The 27,227-nt window shown below is 30.5% G+C and overlaps 1 protein-coding gene across 2 annotated transcripts in view; it reads right to left on the bottom strand.

The window, feature by feature from the left end:
• Positions 1-24,187, bottom strand: part of LOC143229485 (terpene synthase-like) — a 34,924-nt gene extending 10,737 nt beyond the window's left edge. The window contains exons 1-8 of one of the 2 annotated variants that reach the window (XM_076461868.1): positions 24,029-24,187; positions 20,666-20,735; positions 15,877-15,945; positions 12,562-12,647; positions 11,158-11,321; positions 10,572-10,673; positions 9,960-10,020; positions 4,671-4,749 (exon numbers count right to left, since the gene is read on the bottom strand). In XM_076461868.1, the coding sequence (XP_076317983.1) occupies positions 4,671-4,749; positions 9,960-10,020; positions 10,572-10,673; positions 11,158-11,321; positions 12,562-12,647; positions 15,877-15,945; positions 20,666-20,722 (618 nt within the window). In that variant the 5' untranslated portion in view covers positions 20,723-20,735; positions 24,029-24,187. Of the gene's footprint in view, positions 1-4,670; positions 4,750-9,959; positions 10,021-10,571; positions 10,674-11,157; positions 11,322-12,561; positions 12,648-15,876; positions 15,946-20,665; positions 20,736-23,512; positions 23,682-24,028 lie in introns of those variants that run through there. The other variant, XM_076461867.1, reaches the window with a different exon arrangement.
• Between the last annotated feature and the right edge of the window lie 3,040 nt (positions 24,188-27,227).

The raw sequence follows: 27,227 nt of genomic DNA, 5'->3' as shown, positions 1-27,227 counted from the left end.
AACATTTTCTTACACTGAAAATATATTTATGACAGGTACTCACCACTACTCACAAAGGTATCTTAATATTCTTTCTGCTCCCTAAGCATTGCTATAAAGTTTTAATGTTCAGCACACCAGTCCACACACCACAATCATTTCGTGACACTTTTGAACATGTATATAACGTGTGACCACTCTCCATCAATAGTACTGCATCACTTATATTGGCATAGCTAACTTTCTTTGACATTGCTGCTCAATCCTCACTTTTGAGAAATGGTACAATTTAAAATGAATAACACCAACAGTGGGGAAAAAGGGCAGGAAGTGTATGAGTGGAAAGTAAGAACCTTTCAGAATTACATTTTTAGTGTAGTTGTCCACCTACACTAACCACTCCACCTTTTCAATGTGGAATTGTAACTTTGTGCTACTTTTGTATTGGAAGTTAACAACAGTGAAACTAAGCAGAAAATGACTGCCTAGAAATAACTTGTGTGCTCAGAGATAAAACTGAAGCATGTGTGGGACACCACACTACTTCTGGAACAGGTATGCTCTTTGCCCTGTAATAAGGAAATGATTCTGACATAGATGGAGGACAAGGATGTCCTCAAGGTTAATTTGTTATTAGAGGTGCAATCCATAGTAAAAACAGTGCAAGATCAAACTGTGCTCCATCATACACACTAGAATGGAAAATAGCTTGCTTCTATAGGTGAATGCTACCCTATGACATACCCTTTTGATTTACTCATGATATCCCATGAAGGAAGGTTCACAACCGAATTAAACTTATGGATACCTGTAGACAAGTAAGCATATACCACTAGTCATGCCATTAGTGGTTTTGCAAAACATCCCATCTCTACAGTGAGCATTATAGTTCCACTGGTATTTAGTGTGGATTTCAATAAAACCACACCTGAACAAGCAGTACTTGCTACAGAGTACAACCCTATGAGTAGCAGTGAAAGACGGTCTCTGAAAAGGAAACATAAATGACATTTTTTTGAAAATACATGCCAAAATCATAGGTGAATGGACATGTGTAGAATTGCTATATTAGGGAGACAATATCCACTTGATAAAGATACAGCCAGATAGTGCAGATAATGAGTGATGAAGGAATATAGTCCACATCCAAACCTGAAAAATTACTTCCAAAAAATGGTGAAGAAAAGCAGCAAAAGACAGCAATATAAAACATCTGATGAGAAGAAATGTTGAGGAGATGGAGATCTTCAATGGATAAGTCTGAATACATCAACCTAAGATACAGATGAACCTAACAAGTTAAGTGTGATAGGGGATAGATTACAGGAAACAGAAGGGTTCCATGGTAAAGAAGATCATTAAAATGAATCCTGAAAGGAATCAGTATATGCCACATAACACCACAGACAGCAAACTCAAAAGGAAAACAATTGGGAAAGGAAGTACAGGTGGAGATGAAAGGTAAAGAAATGGGTGTGACAGCTAAATGGCTTTCTTAGGCAACAAAGATTTTAGGAAGGAAGGAGTAATCTGGATATATACCACACACCCAATTAAAAAGCTTAAAAGTATAGTGTGAGACAAACCAAAATAAGAATGTGCTGGAAAAATTGAATCTGCTTCATTACATTCATCCTCAAAAACATTGCTAGGTTGAAAACGAGAAGGAATCACTGGCCGAATATAGGAATTAAGTTCTACTCGTTAAGACCTGTACCTTCTTAGCAGATTAAATTGAACTCAATGTTTGGATGGTTGTTGCAGAAGCATTACTTATTGTAAAGGGAATTTCTTATGTCAATACAATGAACCAAAAAGTAATTCTAATTTACCATATAACTTGGTAACAATAAATAAATACTAAAAACTTAAATTATTGATTAAAAGCAAAGTGAAAGAATACTGTTAAAATATCAACAGAGTATAATCATTAGTGATAAGCACATGGAAAAAAAATATATGTTAAATGATGCTGTTACAATCAAGAAAGTGAGGATTGAACAAGAACATCAGAGGGAGCTACCTTTGTGGTGCAATACTAATGGTAAAGGGTGGTCAAATGCTGTATACATGTTCAAAAGAGGCACGAAATTTGTGGGGTATATATACTTGTGATCTGAATGTTAAAATGTTTTAGCAATGCTCAGGGAGAAGAAAGCTTTGTGTGAAAGAAAGTATGACTATATCAAAACTTAAGTATCTTCTATCAGTGGATTTTTTTCCTTACTAATTTTAACCATCAAATTTAAAATATAAAGTTTAATTTTATGTTTAAGTCTTAAGATGTTTGCAAAATAAATTTATCAAACAAGTTTCCTGAAACAGCATGTGTCTAAAAAGTACAAGCTATGCTCCACTCCTGTAAATACCTTAAAAAAACATCATATTACTTACTACAGAAACATAACCACACCCAATACTTTTGATACTTAATTAACATACTTATCTATAAAAATAATACAATAATGTTAATGAAAGTTTTAACCTGCAGATTATAATAAAACATTTTTGAATTAACATACTTTTGGTGACTAAATTTCTAAAAAATAAAAAAAAAAACAGCTACCAGAATACGAAACTGTATGTCTATATACACACACAATTTTCTACATACACAGTACTGGCAATGATTTTGGAAATTAACTTGCGATATACATGTATAGATGAGTCACAAACAATGAAATGTTTGTTGATCAATTCATCATTCGTGTCTGTGTGTATTTTCTTACAGCAAAGCCACATTAGGTTATCTGCTGTGTCCACCATGGGGAATCAAACAATGGGAAATTTTAGCATTGTATATCAGAAGACTTACTGTTATCCCACTCAGGTAGACTTACCATTAGAACATATTATTACAGAAAATATTGGGTAAACTTAAGTAAATTGTACAGAGCAGTAGTATTTTTTAACTCTCCAATACCTACACCTTGCTTTAAGGCAAAATTGAAATAATGAATTAAAATAATAGAATAATAAAGTTGTAGCAGTCATTCATTCTCACATTCTGTTTTAAATTATTCAGAAATGAATTTTACTCAGTAAAGATGTTAATTTCTTTTCAGTGATAAAAGTTTTAAATACATGAAATTTTGATTTTGGGTTGATTTCCTGAATTTTTTCCAATACAACACTCATGTACCCAAATAAACACAAACAGTTCTTAATAAATGGTATCAAGCTGAACCTTATAATTTCAATAAAAAAGTACTTTCCTCCACTTTAACCAATCACAACTTCTTAATTTCAGATGTCCTGGTGTTATGTAAATTGCTTGTGTTTCAGCTTTGAAAAGTCATAATAAAGTGATCTAAACATGTTACATAAACTATATTTTTTGTGTTCAACTGTAAAAACCAATATGGTTTACAGTTCCAGCAAGATATTGCATTAGATACTGGAGAAAAAGTGATAAATCATAACTTGTTGATAATTTACAAAAAGACGTTTGTGGACAACTTCTTACAAGTACAGTCCTAATTTCTTTCTGAAAGCTTGCTTTATTTTATAGTTCATTTGAATTATGATATTACATCTGCCAAGATAGAAAAAAAAAATTGTGGAACAAGATTATATTGAGGATTATTAGGGTTAGTTACATCATTTCATATTTAACCTTACAAACTTTTGCTTCATTGGAAAAGTCACTCTTTGTTAGGCTGTATTTAGATAAGACTTCATGGGCCTAATTACATCCTTGAATGGCCAAAACAAAAAAGTGACAAGTTATAGACAAGTACAAAACAGGTTTTAAACCTATTAAATGTTCTGATTAACAATTAAGATGAGTAAACTCACTAATAATTTTGGTAACAAATTATTTTTATTATATGTTAGTGATCATAAAAACAGCAAAACTGTGTGTGTGTGTGTGTGTGTCTTCCAACTGAACACAGACAAAATTTAGGTTTATATATTAAAGACATTGGTGGAAAGTTTTACAAGATATGAGACAAAATCACTAATTTAACTGTAAAATAAGGGTAAGAATTTTTAGCATTTTTCTTTCCAAAAATAAAACATTTCACAAAATCTTTTTGAATTTCTAGAGCTTAGAATTTATACAAATATCATATGAATAATATAATTTTATGTAATTTCTATAAAATATCTGTAGAAATCATACCTCAATTTTCAAACAATTTAATTAAGTAGTTTCTTGAAGAAATAAACAACCCATAAGAGAAGTGCATACCCTGAATTACTAAATGCCAATTTTGAAGAGTTAGGAATTGCTACTTTGACAGTTTCTATCATCAAGAATACTAGTTTAATACACCCTTTTCTTAATTACCATACAGTTCCAACTGAAACATGAATAATTTCCTAACCTACTACATACAGTAGCACTCATCAATCAAAACTTTGATTTCTGTACGTTTGTTATGTGGCATTTCTGTTCTGGGTAAATTCAACATATTACTGATAAGAATAGTGTAACTGCTTGTACTTTTATAGACATTATACTTGTGTGGCACTATCAGTATGCAACTACTGTTGGTGTAGTTTATTTTCACACAGTAGACAAGGAACAAACCCAAAATATTTGCACTTATTCACTGCTTCCATAACAATTTCCAATACTGTATAAAAACGTTATTTTGAATTACTGCAGAAAGTATTCATAAGTAATATTTTTCACAAAAGCACAATTTTTCACAATATGAACATCAGGCAGAAATGTATATTACCTCTTTGAACTGCAGGTTGGCATAGTCATCTCTTATTTGAAAGTACAGGCCCATAATTCCTATTAACTTTGTAAAATCACTGTAAGAGAAATTATTCATGCAAATTATGATTGATTAATGTTATAAAGCCAAATAAGTACACCTTAATTATTTTCTTTATTGAGAAGAAGTTTGTTCTAGTAAAATTTGTTTGTGAAAGACTAGAGGGAAGGCAGTGACTAGTCATTACCACTCATTGTCAACTCATGGGATACTCTTTTTACCACTGAATAACAGGATTGATCAACACATTATTATGAAAGGGTTAGCACATTTGATGGGATATGGATTTGAACCCACAACTTGTAAATTGCCTCACCACCTAGCCACGTGTTTTTTTTTTTCATTTTAGATTTGTTGCATTCACAGTGAGTTTTTTAATAATCTTAAATTCAAGAACAGTTGAGATTAAACTCTTACTCAGTAACAATAAAATAATTGAAAAAAAATTACACTTTACTACTAACCATGATAGGTAGCCTAATTTATTACTATGCAAGTAGTAAGAAATTAACTATCATTTTCCCTCAGTATTTGTCACAGAGATATTTTTTAGCTCCCAATCACAAAATATAATTTTAAAGAATAGAAAGATATCTAACCTTCTGGATACACATAAATATACAAGCAGATATCAAGACCTAGATTGTTTTATATAGTTATATTCAAAATTTAACTAACCCCTTTGCAATGGGCTTGGTATAACATACCTGAGTTTGTACACACATTTGCACATGTTAAGCATTTACACTATAACTTTTGATACAGTAGATATACCTTCACAAAATTTGGCAGATTTTTAGTAAAAATTACAAGATTTCTGAACACAAAAAAATCAGATTGTTTTAACAAAATATTTTTATTAAAGATTTATTTATGAACATACTGAGTCTGTTTGGTTATTTGTCTGAGTTCGAAGAGATTTAATGTCATGATTAAAAAACTATTCTTCCTCCCAAAAATCTCAGGTATTATTTGAATTATCTCTAAAACCTCCTAAATATATTTCAAACATTTGTTTTCAATAACTTTATATTTTATATTATTTTTCTATACTCTAACTATGTGGGGTCTGTCAACTGACAGACATAATAATCATTATAAATTATTTTTTGTTTTCTTGCTAGAGTGACTACACATTATAACATCAAAATACAAATGTTTAGTCTAAGTAGCTTAAGTCTCAAAATATCATCTCATTTTTTTTTATTAAATTGATCTTATAGTCATGCCTAGATAACATCACACAACTTGTATTGATGCTGTGCAAATGCACTAATGTCATTGTATCCAATAATAAAAAGCTGACCTAGCTTTGGGTGTGTTTTAGTGCACTAGTATTTTGTATTAAACAGTAGCATTTAAACTATTATACATTATATACGCATACAGATTATTACTATTTAGAAGTTATGAAACTTATTTTTTTCTTAAAATATAGAACAATAAATAAAGAAGCAAAGCAAACAATTATCTCTTCTAGCTACAACCTTTGAACTTGGTTGCTGTTGGCCATACACTGTGGAGGATATCAACTAAATTTTTTTAGGTTTTCTATAAGTTAGTTATTTCTTAGTTATTTTGAATTTCGCACAAAGCTACTCAAGGGCTATCTGCTCTAGCTGTCCCTAATTTAGTAGTGTAAGAATAGAGGGAAGGTAGCTAATCATCACCACCCGCCACCAACTGTTGGGCTACTCTTTTACCAATGAATAGCGGGATTGACCATCACATTATAATGCCCCTATGGCTGAAAGAGTGAGCATGTTTGGTGTGACTGGGATTCGAACCCTCAACCCTTGGATTACGAGTTGAACACCTTAACCACCTGGCCATGCCAGCCTAGGTTTTCTACAAACAGTTGAATAACCAAAAAAAAATCATAAATAACTATACTGATACCATAGAATTCCACTATAATCTACTAAGCTCAGTAACAAATCTTTATTTAGATCTAAAAAAGTATGAAACTTTGAGTAGACTGAAAGCACAACCTACCTCCTTGAAATCTTGGTTTGAAATGATGTGGAGGCCTTTACACAGATTAAAATGGCTCTGAAAACCTCTAGGAAAACATCCTAAGCTGTCCATTTGTTATTTATGTCATATATTATAGTAAGTGTATATAAGGGACTGTTTCTAAAAATGGAAAGAGATGACTGGGGCCACTGTGTTTGATTCAGTACATAAGCCATATCTCAGCAAAATTAAAAGATACTAGATTCTTATTTTATATTCTAGCTTGTAAATATTGATAATTTGAGTTCCCAATTTGTATAAAACTATAGACTTAGTATTTTGACATCATAAACATACAATTTTAACAACTGCTGCATTCAACATACCACGACTCACAAAAATTGATATTTAGGTGTGCTTTTTTAATATTTCCTTTTAAATTAAGAAATTAACTCACATAATATTAAAGTTTGAATTATAATCTAAGAGTTGATCCCAAACTTACTGAGTTAAATTCATAAAATAGTAGTTCAATATAACTTTGAATGCAAGTGAACAAACATGATGATATGGCTTTTAACCTGTGACACACTGCTAAAGAGTTAAACCAGTTCATTATTTATGTATGTCAATAATCTTCTATCAAAAATCAGTTAATTTTATTTTATTATAAAAGTTTTAATTTCTTACTTTGAAAAGGAAATACTTAAATAAGTTCTCTATTTATTTTCTGTATCACTGACACTTGTTCATTTTAAAATATTCCAGTTTACATAATCTTTCCACCCATTTTTGAGTTGAGTTTTAATGCAAGTTATAAGCTTATGTTATAGATATTCCTTTCACTTAATCTAAACTCAAAGGCTCTATTAATATTGTTTTACTTAAATATAAACCAGAAAGTTTAACTCACATGCTATGCCTTTTTTAATAATTATAAAATAACAGGATATTGTGTATAGCAGTGAATGAAAAACCACAGTGAATGGAACAAACTGTCAGAAGATTAATATTATAGAAACTATTGTTTACATGTATCCTCTTTAGTCTAATTTTCTTCCGGCAGGCAAAATATCTTTGCTTTGCCTATTCCAACTGACTCTTTCATCTCTTTTATCAAAATCTGCATAAACAACAATACATTTAGCTGTCTTGGTCAGTATTTTAGACAAAAATATAGAATAGTCTTGCTAAATTCACTGTCTTTAATACTATGAAACCTTTTCATGGAATATTTTGCAACCAAATTAGTTCCTTCCATAAATAGACTTTTCAAAAATTCCAATATGTTGATGATGTATTTTTTGTGAGGTCAAACAAAAGAAGTGATTTTGAAAGTGTTTTCAACAATATTTTGTGACCGATCACGTGTCAAAGGTCATGTCATCAGATTTGTTAACTTGCATTCAGAATTGTAAGAATTTATGTAAATTAGTTTGGAATCAAATTGTATATTATATTTCAAACTTTAAGTAAAATAAAATTTGATATCTTCCACCTGCAAAACTTTAAAAGCTTAGTAACCTATGTACAGCAGCAACTGAATACAAGGTCATAGTGAGAAGAGAATTGTTTGCCTTAGTTCTTGATTTGTTATTCTATATTATAAGAAAATTAAGTTTAATAATTTATTTCGAAATAGTAATAATCCATCTATGTATATAAAATGTATAAAATTGAAATGTGACTGTATATAACAAAATACTAGTTCACTAAAATATAGCCAGGACATGGAAGACTAAAGGTCAGTTTCAAATTACTGGATATGTAACATCAGTGCATGTGCACCAATTCAATGCAAGATACGTAATGGTTATTTGGAATTAAGCAGAAAGTTACACAAAAGGGCTATCTGTGCTCTGCCCACCACGAGTTTCAAAACCCAGTTTTTAGCAGTATGAATCTGCAGATATACCACTGTGCCACTGGGAGTGCAGTTATGTAATGTTAGCTTGGCATGACAAGAAGGCCAAGATAATAAAAAAACAACAAATATATATATATACATATAAATACATTGCATTATGAGACTTAAGCTACTTAAACTAAACATTTGAAATGTATTTAGATGGTTTCAGAGATTACACAAACCATATCCAAGATTTTTGGGAGGAAGAATAGTTTTCTAATCAAACATGAAATCACTTTGCATTCAGACAAGTAACTAAACAGATTCTATTTTTACAAAAGAAAAATCGTTAGTAAAAATATTTAATTAAAAATCTGATTTTTTTTATACAAAATTCTTGTAATCTTTTCTAAAAATCTACCAAGTTTTGTGAAGATACACATATTGCATCAAAAAGTATAGTGAAAATATGTAGATAAACTTGTGTATATTATACTGAGCCAATGATGAAAAGGTTAATCATCTTCACCCAATAATCAAATTTAAAAATGAACAGAAGAAGGATGACCAATGTTTTGATAATCAGAAAAAACACAGAACCAGTTCTATGAGTACACTGCAAACTGCCTAATTCATTAACCTATGTTCACTTCTTTCTGTGTTACTATAAATAGGTCAAAACATCTATTATTTCTTCATTTTAGAGAATACAGAACATGCCACTCGACAATGCTTAAACAGGAAATTAAAAATACCTTTTTTTACTTTTAAGAAGAACTAAATTTTCCTCCCCCAGTTCATTACAAACTGACATTTCAAAGCAAAAAAACCTTGTTGCATGAAGATAAAGATAAGTTGATGATAATGAGTAATCACTTTAAATTGGCTACAACACTAATACTGAACTCCTTATGAAAATATTTAAGAAAAACTTTAGAAGCATATACAAATATAGAAATACCACTAAAAATAACTTTCAACAGAAAAACACTTGAATAAGAAAAAAACAAGTCATTTATATTATAATGTGCCAACCCTGTGAAAAAGGTTATTTAGGTGAAACTGGAAGAAGTTTTGACCCAAGAGTTTCCTAATATAAGAAAAGGGAAACCAAAACAATGCCATTTTTCTTCACATGAGAAATTCTTGCCATAAAATTGATTGGAAATCAATGTGAAATTTGTACACCGTGGATAATTACATACAAAGAAGAATTGTCCAAAGTTGCTTAATCAAAAACCTACCCAATTTCAACATCTCTCAAGGTCACTTCAAGCTTAACAACTTCCTAACCTTTTGTTTTCTTAAAGGAATTCCAAGATCTAAACAACTGTCATGTACAATTGTATACATATGAGAATGAATACTGAGACAAAATATTTAAATACAGTTATATTATTTAATTCTACAAACTTAAGCCAATGTATAAAACTTTTTCTAACCTTTTATTGTCACTGAAGAGTTGCATCAACCGTACAGCCAATCCAAACAGTCCTCCTGTTTCTAAAAAAAACTTTATTCACAGATTTGTACACTTTATTAAGAACTTTTGACACACAAACACGGTATGAAAAGCTGAAGGTTTTTCATTTTTTTAAGCCTACATAAATAAAACTATCCTGTCAATCACACAATATACACTAACACTGCTGGAACCTGGCTAAGATGATGCACATGTTAATTACAAGAATAAGGATAGGGTGAATTAATGACAAAGCTAAATTTAAAATTGATAGTTTCATTGGGCTATATGCATGATTACTGCACTGCTTATGTGGGTGTGATTTTTTTACAAGAAAAACCCATGTATTTTCCTGATGTTTAATGAATAATTCAACTCTCACTCCCCATTAAAAAATAAAGGATCAAACAAAAATTAAGTCAATCCTATTACTACTATTATTTCATGCAGTATTTTTAGTATCCTGTGACCATCTTACATTATAAAAAATGATTTAATATTACTGATTTTTAATGAAAAATTCTCTTAATTTAATAGTGATTGTCTGATAACTACATACATCCTTCTCCAGGTTCATCATAACTCTACCTACTTCTCTTAACCATGCGTTTGTACTCTTCTTCTGTTGGACATACAAAGTTGTCTCTCCAATATATCTCCATTCCTTGACCACGATGAAGTTCTAGCAACTGTTCTATGGAGAAATTCTCAATATTTTTATGCAGTCTTCTAAATTAAAAAATTATGGATAAAATCCTTCTGAAAAAAATAAAATATAAAGCTTGGTTTCACCCAAACAGTATTTCAAAACATAACAAGATATATGAACATAAAATGGTTAACAGATATTGTCTAGAACAAGCCAAGTTTTTGCTAGGCAGCTGATAATCTGAAGATGTTAGAACTTCTGAACACATATTCAAGTCACAAAAATGTCAAACTTTAATTAATAACATGGTTTATAGCTATTTAACAAAATGATGCACATTTTGTATTTAAAACACTGATATACTTATATTTATCTTTATACAAATTTCTGATGATTTTACTATTAATTTCAAAACTTCTAACAGTTTACAAGATGTTCAGTATTAAAAGCATTTAGTATTTAGTCACTGATAGTACAGTACCTGAAGTTCCCAGTACTATTGCCACAAACAAATGGTATATCAACATACCTGTATACACAACCGTAGCCTCAGGTTTTCCCAGTTTCAGTAATTTCTCCAGCCCCAAGAAACAAACATAATTAGCAGTGTTGATGGTACTAGCAACCCCAAATATATGATGTGCCACTGGAATTCCTCGTCTTAAGCACGAATTATCTTCAATATCGTCAATCCTTTGGAATAGAATATCAATATAAACACAAACCAATTTGTACGTGCAACTGCAAACAATATGCTCACACACACACATTCAGTCATAAAACTATAATTTTCTTCAAAGAACTACAGCTGGAATTCTTTTTTTAGAAAGTTCTCAATTATCTAGTAAACATATGAATGACTTGAATAAAAAGTACGTCTACAGGTCACAAGATTTTCTAGAATTTTTAATACTAAATTCAGAATTAATCTTAGTTTCCAGTAATTTTTAATTTCTTCTAAAATGGGATTGTAAACAGAATTTCTAATGGATATAATATTACCTGTTTTACTCAATTAATTAGATATTGTCTTAAAAGGTTTTGGAAAATGGATTTTTCTTTTGTCTCTTTACCTTTTAAAGTACAAATACATATAAGAAACTACATGTAACACTTTTATACTTTATGTTACACATTACTGACGAAGTATGAAATTAGGGGCAGCTAATTGGCAAAAACACTAGTGGGTTCTAGTGTTTAGACACAGACCATCAAGAATCATAACATTTTTGAAGTAGTTGATAATACAGGCATTGACATGAATCAATATGACAATCAGTAAGTTTTATCCTTATAGATATTTATACATCTTTCTCATTAACATATTAGGAAATATGTTATTCTTATTACTACACAGATAGGTCTAATATTTGATAGTATATTAAAAAACATGAAAATAAAAAAGTGACTTTCCATCTTATCTTTCTTGTGAGTAACTTTCAATTTAACACAATATTTTAAAGTAGCTAAAGAAATGTCGGTTTCAAGCCATTACTGATTCAATAAAATAAAATTATCTAAGGCCAAAACTTGATTTTTTTATATTAAAGTACAACTTTTTTGTGATGAATATTATTGATAAAGTTTAAGTTATTGAAATATGCTATTAAAAATGCAGTGTAATAACATGCAAACAATAGAAAGATCGCAAGGAACACGTACACAATTATAACTTATTTTTAAATACATGCAAGTATCAATAAGATGTGGGATGAGAAGAATATGCAACCCAAACATACATGTTGATGGTAAGATGAAAATATAACTATGTTATTTTGTTATAGAAGTAAAATACTCTACACATTGTATTTAAAAACTTACAACATTTAGATACTTCACTTATTCCTACAGTTTTTGAAAAGTATTAAGTACAATGGATAAGTACATGCAGAGAATCTTACACAAATAATAAACACTGAAATAAGTAACTTACAAAAGACTAGCATTGTGCAACATTTGAACAACCTCGCTAATTACTTGACATTTTTCAAGTGGAACATTCAGCCAGTGATTGAAAGCCTAGTAAAAAATATATTAATTAATTCAACAGCATTAAATATAACTGTTTTCTTTTCCACACAGTTTCAAGAAACAAAAATTATTTTCATCAGAGATTCATAACAACTTCAATTCTAATGTGCTTGTTGAATAAAAAAGCTGTGACCATTATACCATGAAAATAGTTAAGTGCATCGAGGTAAATCTTTTCTCTCTTCTTATGTTGGTTAGTCAATGTTACCAACCTTGTAACCACAAAGTAACCATTAGAGTTTATAATGTCTAACACGTTTTATGTATCTTTAGAAAATCTGGAAAGTTTTCAATAAACATTATACTCTTAATGGATTTTTTAAGTATTAAATTTTTTTTTCAATTGAAGATTTGTCTTTAAACATATGGATTCAAAATGGTGACTGCTTTGAGTGGAAAGTGATTATGTTACAATTAAAAGTATCTTTCTTCATCAAAATTTTTTCAAATTTCATTTTCACATCTAAAACCTTCATATTTTAGTTGCTATTTTATCTATCCTAACTGTATACAGACTCAGATGATTTAATTGTCTTTGTAACCACCAGGAAAAAACACACAAAATAAATATGCCTGTTTTTTCTCTTTCTAGAATGACTGCAGACCATAGCAAAAAACTACAATTGTTTATCCTAACTAGTTTAAAGCTTGTAACCTTCTACAATTGTTTATACTTTTGTTTTATTGCCCTTTCTAATAATCCTGCCATACAGGTTATAAATCACTTAATAAATGCGTAGCTCATATGTTTGATCACTTGCTGATGAAGTTTAAACATTTTTTAATTCTTTTATGATACTAACATCTTAAATAATTTTTATCTACTTAAATAATACATCTGAGAACACAGATTAATAAAAACACATATAAAGCAAACAATGGTCTATAACTATTGTAATTTAACTGTCTCTTTAACTAAGACAAGACGGGCTTAAATTAATTCCCTTAATTGCTTGGTCTGAGTATTAGAAGATAAACTTTCAAAGAAGGGTGGTAAATAAATTAGAGAAGGGCAAAGACAAAATTAATGTCTTAATTTTCACTCTAAGGAAGACTAAAAATTTTAAATATTCTCTTATAACATTAAGAACCAAAAACTTATACAATATTAAAATTTGATTTATTACTCTTGTTTTGATGCCAAGTTTACTTGTATACACTGATAATAAAATAATTTAATTACATTTCAAATGTAAGTCTAAAAGGTTGTGACCTGTGTGAGAGGGTTAATCTCTTAATGTAGAATGTCAGCAAGCTAAACTGGTGGATGAAGTCAGTTAAATCTTCCAAAATAAGTCTTATGACAATATCACACACATCCTTAAAACAACAATGATCTTCAAGTGACTTGTTTATATATTTGTTTTATCATAATGCATTTGGGGGAGGTATACAACAAATACTTGAATATATAAGAATAAAATAATAACTACAGGTTATTTTATTTATAATATTGGAGTCTATGTTAATAAGAATATATGCATGTTACTTTAGACTTGTAGAGATACTCAGAGAAATGCTAGTGTATCTAAGTTTCACATGAGCTAAAATTTTGTTTCTCCATTGAATTTGTAGTTATTCTTGGCCTGCATATACCTTTAACATAAAATAGTATATTTATTATTTAACCATACACCTCATAATAAAAAAAACTTCTGAAGTGGTTAATCCGACATGGCTGCTGTCAGTCCATTCAACTTAGTCTGAACTAGAGAATTAACATTTACTATAATTCTGAAATAACTGTGCGATCTTGAGGAAATTTGGCAAGCTTTTCATAAACATTACAAGACTGTTTTATGCAAGAAATTAGATTTTTTAAAGAAAGTATTTTTTACTAAATATCTATATATTAATTTATAGTCAATTTTATATTGATTTGTCACAGTGTAAGGTTTAATAATAAAAATGTCTTTTCATCTTATAGTTTAATATATCTCACCAGCATAAATTCTAGAGCATTTTAAATGAATATCAAGTTTTTCCAGTAAAGCTTCATATGTTATTTTCTCTATCCTAACACTAGCTGTAGAAAAATCAATACTCTAAGGGTAAAATAATCAAATTTATTTTCTTTCTCACAAAATATTGTAACAGATAATTACACATTATTATTACAGCCAAAGACAGAAGACTACATTCCTTGTATTTCACTGCTTTACAGATGCACTTAAGTTATCTCAGTGTATGCATACAGCTATCTAACACAGCATTAAAATTGTTTATCACAGCTGGACAGCTTTGTGTGTAGATAAATCACAAAGTTACCAACATGCTTGTCCAAATTAAATAATAAAGCAACAAAATGTGCTTTTGTCATCATGATTAATTTAATTGTTTTCATTTCAATTTTCCAATCCAACCTAACAAGTTTCTAAGGTTTACACATTTTAGTACCTTTCATAACAATAAATAACACTTATATCTGGGTTCTTGCTCTCTTCCAACAAAATGTAATAATACTTTTGTGACCACTGTAGTAGTACATGATGTTTAATTATTTCAAACATAAAATTTAGAGCTTAAATATTATCAGCACAAAATATATAATGTCCTAAATCTATTATAATTTAATTGGGGTTTCTACCTGAGCTATAAACAGGTTAACTAAATTACATTAACCAGTCAAGTCAATCTGTCCACTAGAAAATAATAAAACTGAGATAAAATAATTCAAAACCTATTTCAAAATGTTCTAGATTCATATAAAATTCAGTAGATTATTATTTTTTTTACATTAGTGATACAGAATCCAATAGCAAATTTCAGAGAGAATATTTACATTTTTTTGAAAAACAGGGGGTGCTAGAAGCATGCGGCACAAGTTTGATTTTTCGTGTACATCTCAGTATAGAAAGAAGGCTATAAATTAACATTATATCTTAGCAATATCTGCAGTATAAATGTGTAATTTGTGTCATATTCAAAAAATCACTTAAAGGTAGAAAGAAAATAAAAAATGGAGCAAAGAATTATCATGTGATACAAGGATGTGAAGACTGAAAATTTATTTAAATATTTCCTTTTGAAATTGAAACTTATGTAAAACTAATATCGGATTTAATAAAGTATACTTTTATATCAAGTTTACTGATACACATTGATAATAAAGTTGATCAAATTTTGAATGTAACTCTGGAAACAGGTTTATACATGCACAATTTGACCTCCCCTCCATCAACAAATATGATTAAATGAATAAACACAGAAGTGCTACCTTTGTTAGTTTGCTCCTAATCTGTTTTCCTGGTACTTGTAATATGTAATTAAATGGCTGCAAGAGAATCTGGAAAGGAAAAATAAACAAACACACTGACTGTATCAAATTTCTTGAACTTTTAAGACACAGGTATGCATAAAGTCTAAGCAGTCTACAACAATTTAAGTATACATAATACTTCACAAAAGAAGATATACAATAATATTAGTTGTTTTTTTTTTCGATTTTGACCACACAGCTGCTTTTATGTAAAAGAATGAAATGAACATCTAAGCAATAAATAATGAGTTTTGTTCATTCTGGCTGTATTACAACTACCAAAACTAAACTACGTTAGCAGAAATCCTGTCCTATGGGCAGCTGTTCCTACTAGTAATTACTAAATTGCAGTATTCATACCACACTGAAAGGAATTTATAAAAATGAACATTCTCTTAAAAAAAGAATTTTTATATGGTGTACTGCCTAGGAAATGTGTTTGGACTGTGCTGGTATAAACTGTAATGTTTTTATGCATTAAAAGTATGTGTGAAATTGGATTGAAAAACAAAACATAACATCTGTCTGGGGAACATACTCCACAGAGTGGGATCCAGCGACAAAAAAATTAAAAAGTAAGGGACCCTGAAAAATAAAGAAACAAGACAAGGATAAAAATACTCACCTCTCCTTACAATCTAGCAGATCTTGTTAAAAAAAAAAGCCATAGGGAGTAGTCAAACCCTCAGAAGAAGAAACTGCCAGATTATGTAATGAATGTGAAAGAACAGTACTGGGAGAGATCCACACATCAGCCTGTTAGATGTTTTCCAGTGGGTAATTGAAATGGGCAGTGAAAGACACAAATATGTGATGAAGCTGATGAGATGCAACTCTGATTAGATTCCTTGCCTATAAAGTCCAGAATAAACAGCATGGATATTTGTGAATCCATCTCATGTAAATAAGTGGGGATAACTCTCTGATAATTGAAAAATCTTGATGAACACAGAGTTGAGTACCATCACTCTGAAAGGAGTTAGTGTGAGCCAAATATGCTTCAGGGCCTCAAAAAAACATAACAGATGATGAGTGTTTGATTGGTTGTACAGGTGAGAAATAACAAGCAAAAAAATTGTGAGAGGGCTTTCTCCCCTTCCCTGTCTACCAGAGATTTGGAAAGAAAGGGCCTATCAGAGTACACTAGGACTAAGGTGGAGCAATAAAGAGTCCAACTCTGATATACATCATCTTCATACCAGCAGCAACATAAATACCCATTAACTCTCTCCACATGGACTCAGTCAATTTGACCAACCATTTAACCCTTTTGTACTTATAGTCTTCATAGATTTGATATTACTAATTTTTGATATAATATGTACATCTTCATGATATTTGGCAGTCTTTCATTAAACATTTTAACCCTTTCACATACAAAACTTTTTAGTGGAGTCCTTTTAATAAACTAACAAAAGATTTGTCCTTGAATATATTAAACATTTGTTTTGAATACACCATGTGCTAAGTGATTTTCATGTTAAGATTAAAAATAATTTTCTTCATACCAAAAATCCCAAATTTCCTTTCTGTAAATTCTTATAGCTTCTAAATAAGTTTTCAGTAAAACTTTATATTTTAACTATTATTAAAATAAACCAAAATTACCCCCTCCCCTTTGTTCAGAATGATTTAATATGTAGCTTGAGGCCACATTTGTTTATCAGAAGTAGCTGCAACTCATGTTATGCTATCATATTACAGTACCCATGACCTACTCTGAGCTGCTCTTGTGTGCTCCTGAATATTTTTATTATTGTTTATTTTTCCTTAACAAACCTAAAGAAATCTATATTTTTATTTTTTACCTACTGTTGTAATAATAAATAAAGAATAAACAGAAAACAAAAAATAAAGCACTTACAAGTTTTTTTTTTGCTGTCAATTGTTATTAATAGTGAACCCTAACTTTTTCATACTAATTGTAGCAGTGTGTTCAATAAATGTTTATTTAATTAAATAATGCACCAAAAAAAATGTACTAATAACATGCAAAAACCACACAATTTCCTCCAGAAATTACAATGTTTCTAGCTTCCTAACTATGTAATAAGAGCTCTTACAAATTCATCCAAATTAGCTCTTGTGATTCCTGTCAGAACCAAAGTTCCATTGTGAAACTGACACTTATGTATTTAGAACACAACCACCTAATATATTAGTTGGAAGATGAAAACCTTGACTTTCTATTAGTTATAGGTAATGCATCATTAAACATAAAACCAAACCATTAATAAATACTGAAAGAGAGGATAACTATTCTCTAAAGAGATAAAGAGAGGATTTTATTTGATAACTGTAACCAAACAAAATTGAAGAATATAAAAATTATAGCTTGTCTGAGCAGTGGCAATATTGTAGTGAATAATTATCATTTAATTTTGTAGTTGCATGGGGTTGGATAAAATAGATATGAGAAAAAACTTGGAGAAAATGTGTTATGTGAATTACATTAGTGGGAATTCAAGATTTTGAAAAATATTGCCTTAAAAAATTAAGAACTTAAAACTTACATAATATTAAAATATGTATTATTAGCTAAGATTTTAATGTGATATTAATTTGTATAAAAAACAAAAAGTGACTCAAAATTTTGAATGTAAGACACTGAAACCTTGTGTCATGAGCAGTGAAGGATACCTGTGGCAAGATGGTCAAGGGAAAGGTGATACCTGGTACATGAGGCTAAAGGCTCAAATGGATAGCAAGACAAAACATGTATTACTTCCCTAATGTCCCAATTAAGTTATTGAAAAGGTTGTTTAGGACTAAAAACTACAAATAATTCAGGAAAACTGGATAGCACTGGGGAGTTGAAAACTTACCAATGTTTAAAATAAAGGCAGTTGATAAATTTGCCTTACATAAAACAACAGGTCACGATCCTACACCAAAGTTTAAAAAAAAAAAAGGGTCAAAAACGAGATATGGGGGACATGTTTGGGTAAAGGCTCATACTCCTTGTGAAACACATGAGACAAATTCAAAAGGTAAACCCTGATGAGCTTGGGAAAGTACAAGTGCAGCATGTTGAATCAAGATTATCTCAACAAAGAAGAGGTGGACCCACTTGAAGATACAGCAGAAGAGGAAACCATGGTTCAGCCAGCCAACATGGAGTTAAAAACAGCTTCAAAGTAGAGGAATGAACCATAGTCAGAATTTTGAGGAACAGATAAATTAAGGAAAGGCAAAGAGGTGCTATCCCATTAAATCTGTACTGAATGAGGCTATTGCCAAAACCCCAGGATGAGGTACTGGAGAATAAGATGTTGGTGATTGAGGTCCAGTTGATTATTGGAAACCTGAACTGAGAACAAATCTATTGTAACCCCTTTTAAAGGAGAATCTATTTGGTTGGGAGAAGGTGACTGGATCAAGACAGGTAACCAGCTATCAAATTCATCACGACAGGAAAATGGGAAGCCAGAATGCTGATATGACTGGAGTGAACCCCATAGAAGAAATAACCAATTCTGAGAACAAAGGTCTAAAGAATATGCATTTCCATGATGGGAAATTTGAAAGACTGCTGTGGAATTGATGGAATGAATCATGATGACATTTATCAGCAACAGATCAAGACCTTAAACCATAGCCTGTTGGACAGAAAGAAGTTCTAAAATAACAATGCTGAATGAAGATTCTTCCTTCATCCATATATACTGGAATTCCTAATCTTCAACAAGTGTACCTCAACCCTGAAGTGAAGCATTTATGAAAAAGAAAACTTTGGGACAAAGTGGAGGTATAAGTACACCAACTGAAGTGTTGATCGCATCCAACCACTACTCAAGAACTATGATGTTACTCCTGATGATTTATCTAGAGATTTTTAATTCCAGATCCTCTGGTTGCACAGTAATCACCAAAGGAACTAAATGTGTTCTTGTCTTGAAGAAATCAGACATTAAAGAGTTGCCCATATCCCCAGAACAGAGAGAGAGAGAGAAAAAACATTAATTTAAGAGCATGATTGCCCATTCCACAGACTGAAGCCAGATAGGAGTTGGCTAAGCCCAGCTTAAAACATTTTGAAAAACTCGTACAACCATGCAGAAGACATATGGTGTAAATGCTAGGCCAAAGGGTAAATCCATGAACTGCAGAACCTGACTCTTGTGCATTAAACATAGATAATGGCAGGATAAAATCACTATGGATATGTGGAGAAATGCATCAGCAATACCATATTTGGTCATCCACAGACCTGGTGAAGAATGCCAATGCAAGTTAAGAAAATGACTTCACTGTGAATTTGGGAAGATTAAAGTCAAGGTTGACTAAAAGGTTGAGGTGAGAAGATCAATGATCATTTGCCAATATTCCATTGTTTTGGACACAACAAATAATATGAATAAAATCCTGTGATCAGTTATGGGTGGGAATACCATAGGTTTTGAGGATAATGGAGATAGAAAAGTGAGTGGAAATCTAACCCCATTACCAAAACCCAAGGTTCTTATGGATCTGCATTGGAGAAAACCAAATGTCTATCAACTACAGTTACACTCCTACAGACCCCATCCTGGGTATACTATGACACCACGGGTGACAGTAACTCCAAATAGCTGAACCATGAAGTCTGTGAAATAATTTAACTGACAGATTCAATTTTTTCCAGTTACCAGGAATGGATACTTTTGCTTGTGTGACTATATTGAGAAATACATCATAACTTACTGTTAATTAAAACCATACAATATGTAATCTCTTTTCTGCTAAAACAAATAATATATTGACCTACTTTGTCTTCATCTGTGGGCCTAGACTGGACACCTTGCTCTTTGTTATTAACAGACATTATGGCAAAATACCTGAAAAACAAATATATACATTGTATATATGGCTGATATTGGTATTAACACATATTGATAGAGAACAATGATTTTACCTTCCTTTGTCATCTTCAGGTTTGCTTGCATCATTTTTTTAATGCAGTACTGGACTTCTCTTGCTTTATTAGTACACACACACACACACACACACACATATATAGATTCCAAAAGAAAAAAAATCAGGGATGGACTTTTTCTCAAGGGTGGATTGGGATAAACAGCTTGAAGTACTAAAAAATCTCTTGTTGCTTATACAGGGTGTTCAAAAAGTCACTGTGCACTTATATATTTATTAACAGACATGTTTCAATATAGAATACAGGAGGTAAATATGAATGACAATTACAAATAATGTTGAAAGTGAACCCTGTTGGCATCAATACAGGCCTGGATCCTTCTTATTTTGTTTCTAAACACTGCTATCAGTTGCTGGCTTGAAATAGACTGAATAAAATATGATTACAAAATTAAACATGTACATCATACATATTGTACAAAACTGAACTCAACCATACAACTGTTTGTTAATTCTATCATTTCCACATCTACATAATTTTGTAGTTTAATTATTTTATATGTTTCTGTTATTGCAAATTCTTGGCATGATTTAACAATTATGTGTGAATTCTAAAAGTTTCTTAAATGTTGAGATCTGATATGGAATTCACATGACATCATGAATTTTTAGGACATTTAAAAAAATGTTACAATATTTAACTCATATAATCTTATTTTAAAGGAAGATCTGAGTTCTCAGCAACAGATTTGTGACATCTGATAAGGACATTAGTCCATTATTGAGATTAGGAAGTTAATAAGTGGTTTGATTGACCAGGATAAAGAGTTAATCACTAAGCCAGTTAAGGAGAATCAAACTGACTAGTTGAATAGCTAAGAAGTGAATATGCTCTGGTTGGTCAAATGGATATTAAATGTTTTAGTCAAACAGTTTTAACTTATATTGTAGATATGAAAAGGATTTAGTGAGCAAGTTTTATGTGCAAATAAGGTGCATTATTAGTTTCAGAACTTTTGCTGAATTGTTCTTTGTGATGTTAGGCATAAATATAGCCTGTAAAACTTTTAGATTACAGTCAAAGAAATAAATAATTTGTAAAAGATACAGGGACTGGACTTTTGAATTATTTTTACCAAAACTCACAGAAACTGTTACAGCAATGATTTGATGATTTTTTTTTTATTGGGATTAAGCACAAAGTTACACAATGGGCTATTTGTGCTTTGCCCACCATAGGTATCAAGAACCCACATTTTGGCTGTGCGAGTCTACAGACATACTGTTGCACCACTGAGGGGCTTAAAGCAATGAATGAAACTGGAAGAGGCATTACTTTTACGAAAATATAATACAATTGATACTAAGCTTCAAGATTATGACATGCATAAAATAAGACCAAATATTAACCAGAAATAACAAAACAGCAGAACAAAAAATTAAGATAGGCAAGGAAAAAAAAAAGAAAATCATAAAAAGACCAAGAAATTTACAGAATATTAAAAGATGAAGAAGAAAGAGACACAAAAATTTAAATAAAATTAAGAAGAAAGAAATGGAAAGTAAAAGATAAAAGGTAAAAGACAAATTAAAAGAGTGGAAAGAAAGAAGAATAAGATTTAATAAATAGCTGATAACAAATAAATTTAATTTATGACAGTATCAAAGAAATTGCTATAATGGTGCCTGTTGAAGTAAAGAAGGATTGTAATAGCAAAACTGAGGTAGTACAAAAATACATCCATGAAGTAAAGAATGATCATAACTGCAAATTTGATAAGGTAGAAAACAACATCTCTAACAACATTAAAACATTTATAAATGCAAGAACCAAACCAGCCACATCTCTCTATACATCTGCCTATAAATTTCATCTTCAAACATCTTTAAATATAATATATGGAGTAGGAAAAACCAAATCTATTCTACTCCTGTTAACACTATTGCTATGACATTATGATCGTAGGAACTTACTAGACTACTCCAGCTATATCAATACTTAATTCAATTTCATAATTTAGCTAGTCATTTAAACAACATCACCCAGTTGATAAAACAGATTACAATGGGGAAATACTTTTGGAGATGTATCAAACTTAGTCCTGAGAAGGGGTATGCCATGCATTTTCACACTCATGAATGGATATGAATTAAAAAAATTATAAGCTCACACTCAGTCAAACTCTTCTTGAGTCTTAACTTTTATATTAAAACTACGAGTTTATATTTCAGTGACAGTTTTTAAAGCAAAACTTGTTTAACTATAAATATAATTCAGGATAAACAATCGTATACAAACATAAGCAGCAGTTATAACCGTAAATTACAAAATGTAACATTAATCTTGAGTAAATTATTCCCGTTAGTTTTTACTTCAATTGGAGTTTGAATTTGATGCTTAACTCTGCCTATCCAAATTCTGACTAATAATTAGTTATATTAATAATATTTAACTTCGATTAGTGACATACGTTTCGCCAAAACTTAAATTAACTTTATTAAGCTGATTTTATCATGTTCTTAATCCAACTTCCAAGTTACAATTACATTACGGGGACGCAAAGAACAGAGCACTTCTGACTCTTCGAATTAATGTATCACTAACAAGTATCATTCGTATAAATAATTCCAGTGTAACTGTCAGGGAATAGGCCTATAAAATATAATGTTAAAATTATTATGTTAATCTCAAATTATTACAGTTCCACTAATAGGACGTATAAGTAACAATAATACTTACCTTAGACTTACGCTGCTACAAATACAACTTAGTTTTAATCTTTGAGAACTTTTACAGAATTTTTTACTCCGTGGTACTACTGTCAACTTAGTATAAATAATTATATATACATATATCACTACCGTGTTTCTCCGAAAATAAGACAGGGCTTATATTAATTTTCACTCCAAAATATGACACTAGGGCTTATTTTCGGGGGATGTCTTATTTTGATATATTAAAAAAATGAAATTACAAAGTAAAACTATTAAACTAACCATTTAAAATAAACTATTATTAAACTATTAAACAAACTGATTAATACTTAAACAAACTAATTAACTAACTATTAAACTAATTAATAAATTATTATTTTTTTATTTCTTTCCTCTTCCTGCCATTCTTAACTAGGGCTTATATTAAAACTATCCCCAAAAATCACACTAGGTCTTATTATCGGAGAAACACGGTAGCTGTTATCATTTAGTGATAACATTAAATTAGTTAATGTAAAATAAACCTCAATGACAATCTCACCAATTTATTTTGAGATAAATTTGAATTATTTCTTTCTTTTTCAGATACAGTCTTAATATTACCGACTTTCGAAACCGTTCTTCAGGTGTATTAATGCAATAATTAAAACAAAAACTTGAAATAGAAAGTCGGACTACTCGTAAGTCCTGGGATTACTCATGAAAATTACCAAATCGGCTAAATTTTGTAACAGCAAGGTCGTCATCTATCGGTGTGATATACATAGACGTTTTAATTAAAATAAAAACAAAAAATAATTATTAAAACTTATGTGACTCAGAGATTCATCAAATGAATTTCATTATAAATATATATGCCCTGTTCAGAAGTAATTTGTAATATATCTATTAAGTGCCTGTTTCAGCAAAGAAGGCAGATTATCGATGAAGATAACTGTGCTGTTAACTTGCAGGCGATATGAGTCACCAGTGCTTGGTGGTTTTTACATCTTTCAGATAGGAGAATGATTACTAACATTAAAAGCTAGTCCTTTAAAATGAACAGGAAGATGAATTGCTTCATGTTCATTACTCTCTCCATTCATTATATTTCAAATTAATACTGTTAATAGTTAATAGTTAAATCATATAGATATATATGTAGAATGAAACATATGCCTTAAAACTATGCCATTATGTTCTAAAACGGAATAAGAAATATTTTATGACGCATTATTGCTAAAGCTGAAATTGAAGGAGATTAAAAGTATTGTAAAAGGTATCCAATTGTTTTTTCCCCTTTATAAAGTTGTATTGCATGTTTTCTCTCGTAAGTTTTTTGTTATTTATTTGTTAAGCATATAGCTACACAATGAACTATCTGTACTATGCCAGCCCCGAGTACAGAAACTTGGTTTTAACGCTGTGAACTTTCAGACTTACTGCTGAGTCACAGAAGTGGAGTTTACAGGCAACAGGTGAATATTCAATTCATTAGTAATCTCAAATAATTAGTACCACATATATTTTTTTATTAGATTTTGAATGTGACACCACACGTCTAACAAAGTTTGACAAAACTTTTGCACTTTGTAATTTTATACTACATAACTGGATATTTTGTTCAGTAACATGTAGAAAAGACGGAAAGCTGTTGCATAATATGTAAATATCTTATATCTGACTGCAGAAAATTTGACAGGCTGAACATTGAAATAGAAATAAATAACTGCTAAACGTGTCTGTTCAGTTTTTGAACACGATTTAATGTTACTTCACAATGTTTTGCTTATTGAAATTATAAAATTAAAAGAATTTCGAGAGTTTCTGGAGTGTGTTTCTAATTTCTCCAAAGTACAGCTATAGTTATGTTACGTTTTTCATATTTGTTTGTTTTTAACATTATGAACTCTCAGACTTACCGTTGAGCCACCAGGAGCTGCTTGTAACTGTTATTAACTTTAAATTTAAAACATTCGATCTAATTTAAGACAAAATTCTCCAGCTTCGCTTTATAACCTAGTTGTATTACATATATATATATATAAAACAAAACAATGTGCCGAAAGATGATTAAATAAGAACATTTTTGATTATATTTTGAATCACACGCTGTTTCGTTTTTAAATGTTATGTTTACTTCCTAATTGTTTATTTTTAGTTCTAGTCACTTCTGAGTGTGTGCATTGAAACTACTACACAAAATAATCAAAAGATAACCAATGTTTGTAATGCTATGATTATGATAAGAAAAACTACAGTGACGGAACGTGCCGATTATCCCTATTAGTTTTCTGTTATGCAAATTAGACATGATATCTGAAATGCAAACTGTTGGTGATGCAGCATATGCTATATATAATGGTTTTTACATAGGTTTGATTTAGTTGTAGCTTTCAAGTTTCTCCAGAATTTACAGTGCTCCACGTTACCCATAACCATAAAATACCTCAAAGAAACCATATTGATGTTTTCATGACATGGAGTGCCATCGGATGGACGGAAGCCAGGAAATCATAGCAATATAGACGAAATGGCTGTATAATGTGGAACTACTGCCTAGCTAACGGTACAGTTACTTTGACTAAATAGTTATCTACTACATAAGAACACACTCACAAGTGAAGGTTTCATGCTTGCCCCTATACCAGACCGTCCACGGAAATATATAAAACAGTTCGCTCACAGTTGTGTCAAACAGGCCTCTAATAAACCGACGATATGGCATAACATAATGCTTTGGGACAACAAAGGATCTATTAGTTCTTCTCATCTGCCCAATCTTCGAAATTAAAATATTTAAATAAATAAAAAAAATAATCTTCAAACCATCCTTTATCATTTTTATAGTTTTCAAGCTTTCTTTTAAATTCGCTTAAATTGACTGTCTCCACAAAATCTAAAGACAACCCATTCTAAAGACTATCACCCTGTTAGAAAAATAAAACTGTTTTAGCTGAAGTTGACTCCTATCTTGCGAAAAATTATATTTCTATCTCTTGGTCCTACCATTCTCGCTATTAAATATGAAAAACAAACAAAACTGATCCATCGACACAATCAAGTCGCTTTACAATTTTAAACACATCAACAAGCCCCTCTATCTCTTCGTTTTCAAGTGAAAATAGTTTCTTGTATGATAACTTCTCCGTCCCAGGCACCATTCTAGCAATTTCTTTTGAACATTTTCCAGCAATTCAATGTTGTTCCTAAGGTAAGGAGCCAAAAATTGAACATAATGCTCCAAATGTGGCCTAACTAGTAAATTTTACAATAAAATTATAACATCTTTCGACTTGTTTTCAGTACTTCTGTACATACACCTAAAATTCTATTTGCCCCACCACTAGTAACAGTACACTGCTTGGAAGGCTCAGAAACTGATCAGCTATTACACCAAGATCACTTTCTTTTATGACACTGTTAAGGTTATTCCCATCCAAATCATACTTATAGTACAAAAGTATGATAACCTACATGCATTATTTTGCATTTATTATAATTGAAACCCATTAGCCATTTATTTTCCAAACTCACTGAATGAATTAAATAATTTTGTAAATCAACATTTTTCCCTTAACGGTTAGCAACATCCAAGACTTTAAAATCATCTGAAAATTTAAGTTATTTATTGACCATTCCTTCATCTGTATTATTAATATAAAAGAAACAAGCGACAACAAAGGTTCTAAGATCGAGCCCGTAGATAACATATTTGTGACATTACTTCAGTTTGAATAAATTTCATTTATCATAATTCT

The sequence above is a fragment of the Tachypleus tridentatus genome, chromosome 10 (assembly GCF_004210375.1).
Source record: "Tachypleus tridentatus isolate NWPU-2018 chromosome 10, ASM421037v1, whole genome shotgun sequence".
NCBI lineage: Eukaryota > Metazoa > Arthropoda > Merostomata > Xiphosura > Limulidae > Tachypleus > Tachypleus tridentatus.
Note: the sequence above shows the minus strand (reverse complement) of the source record. Positions and strands in the feature narration are given on the sequence as shown.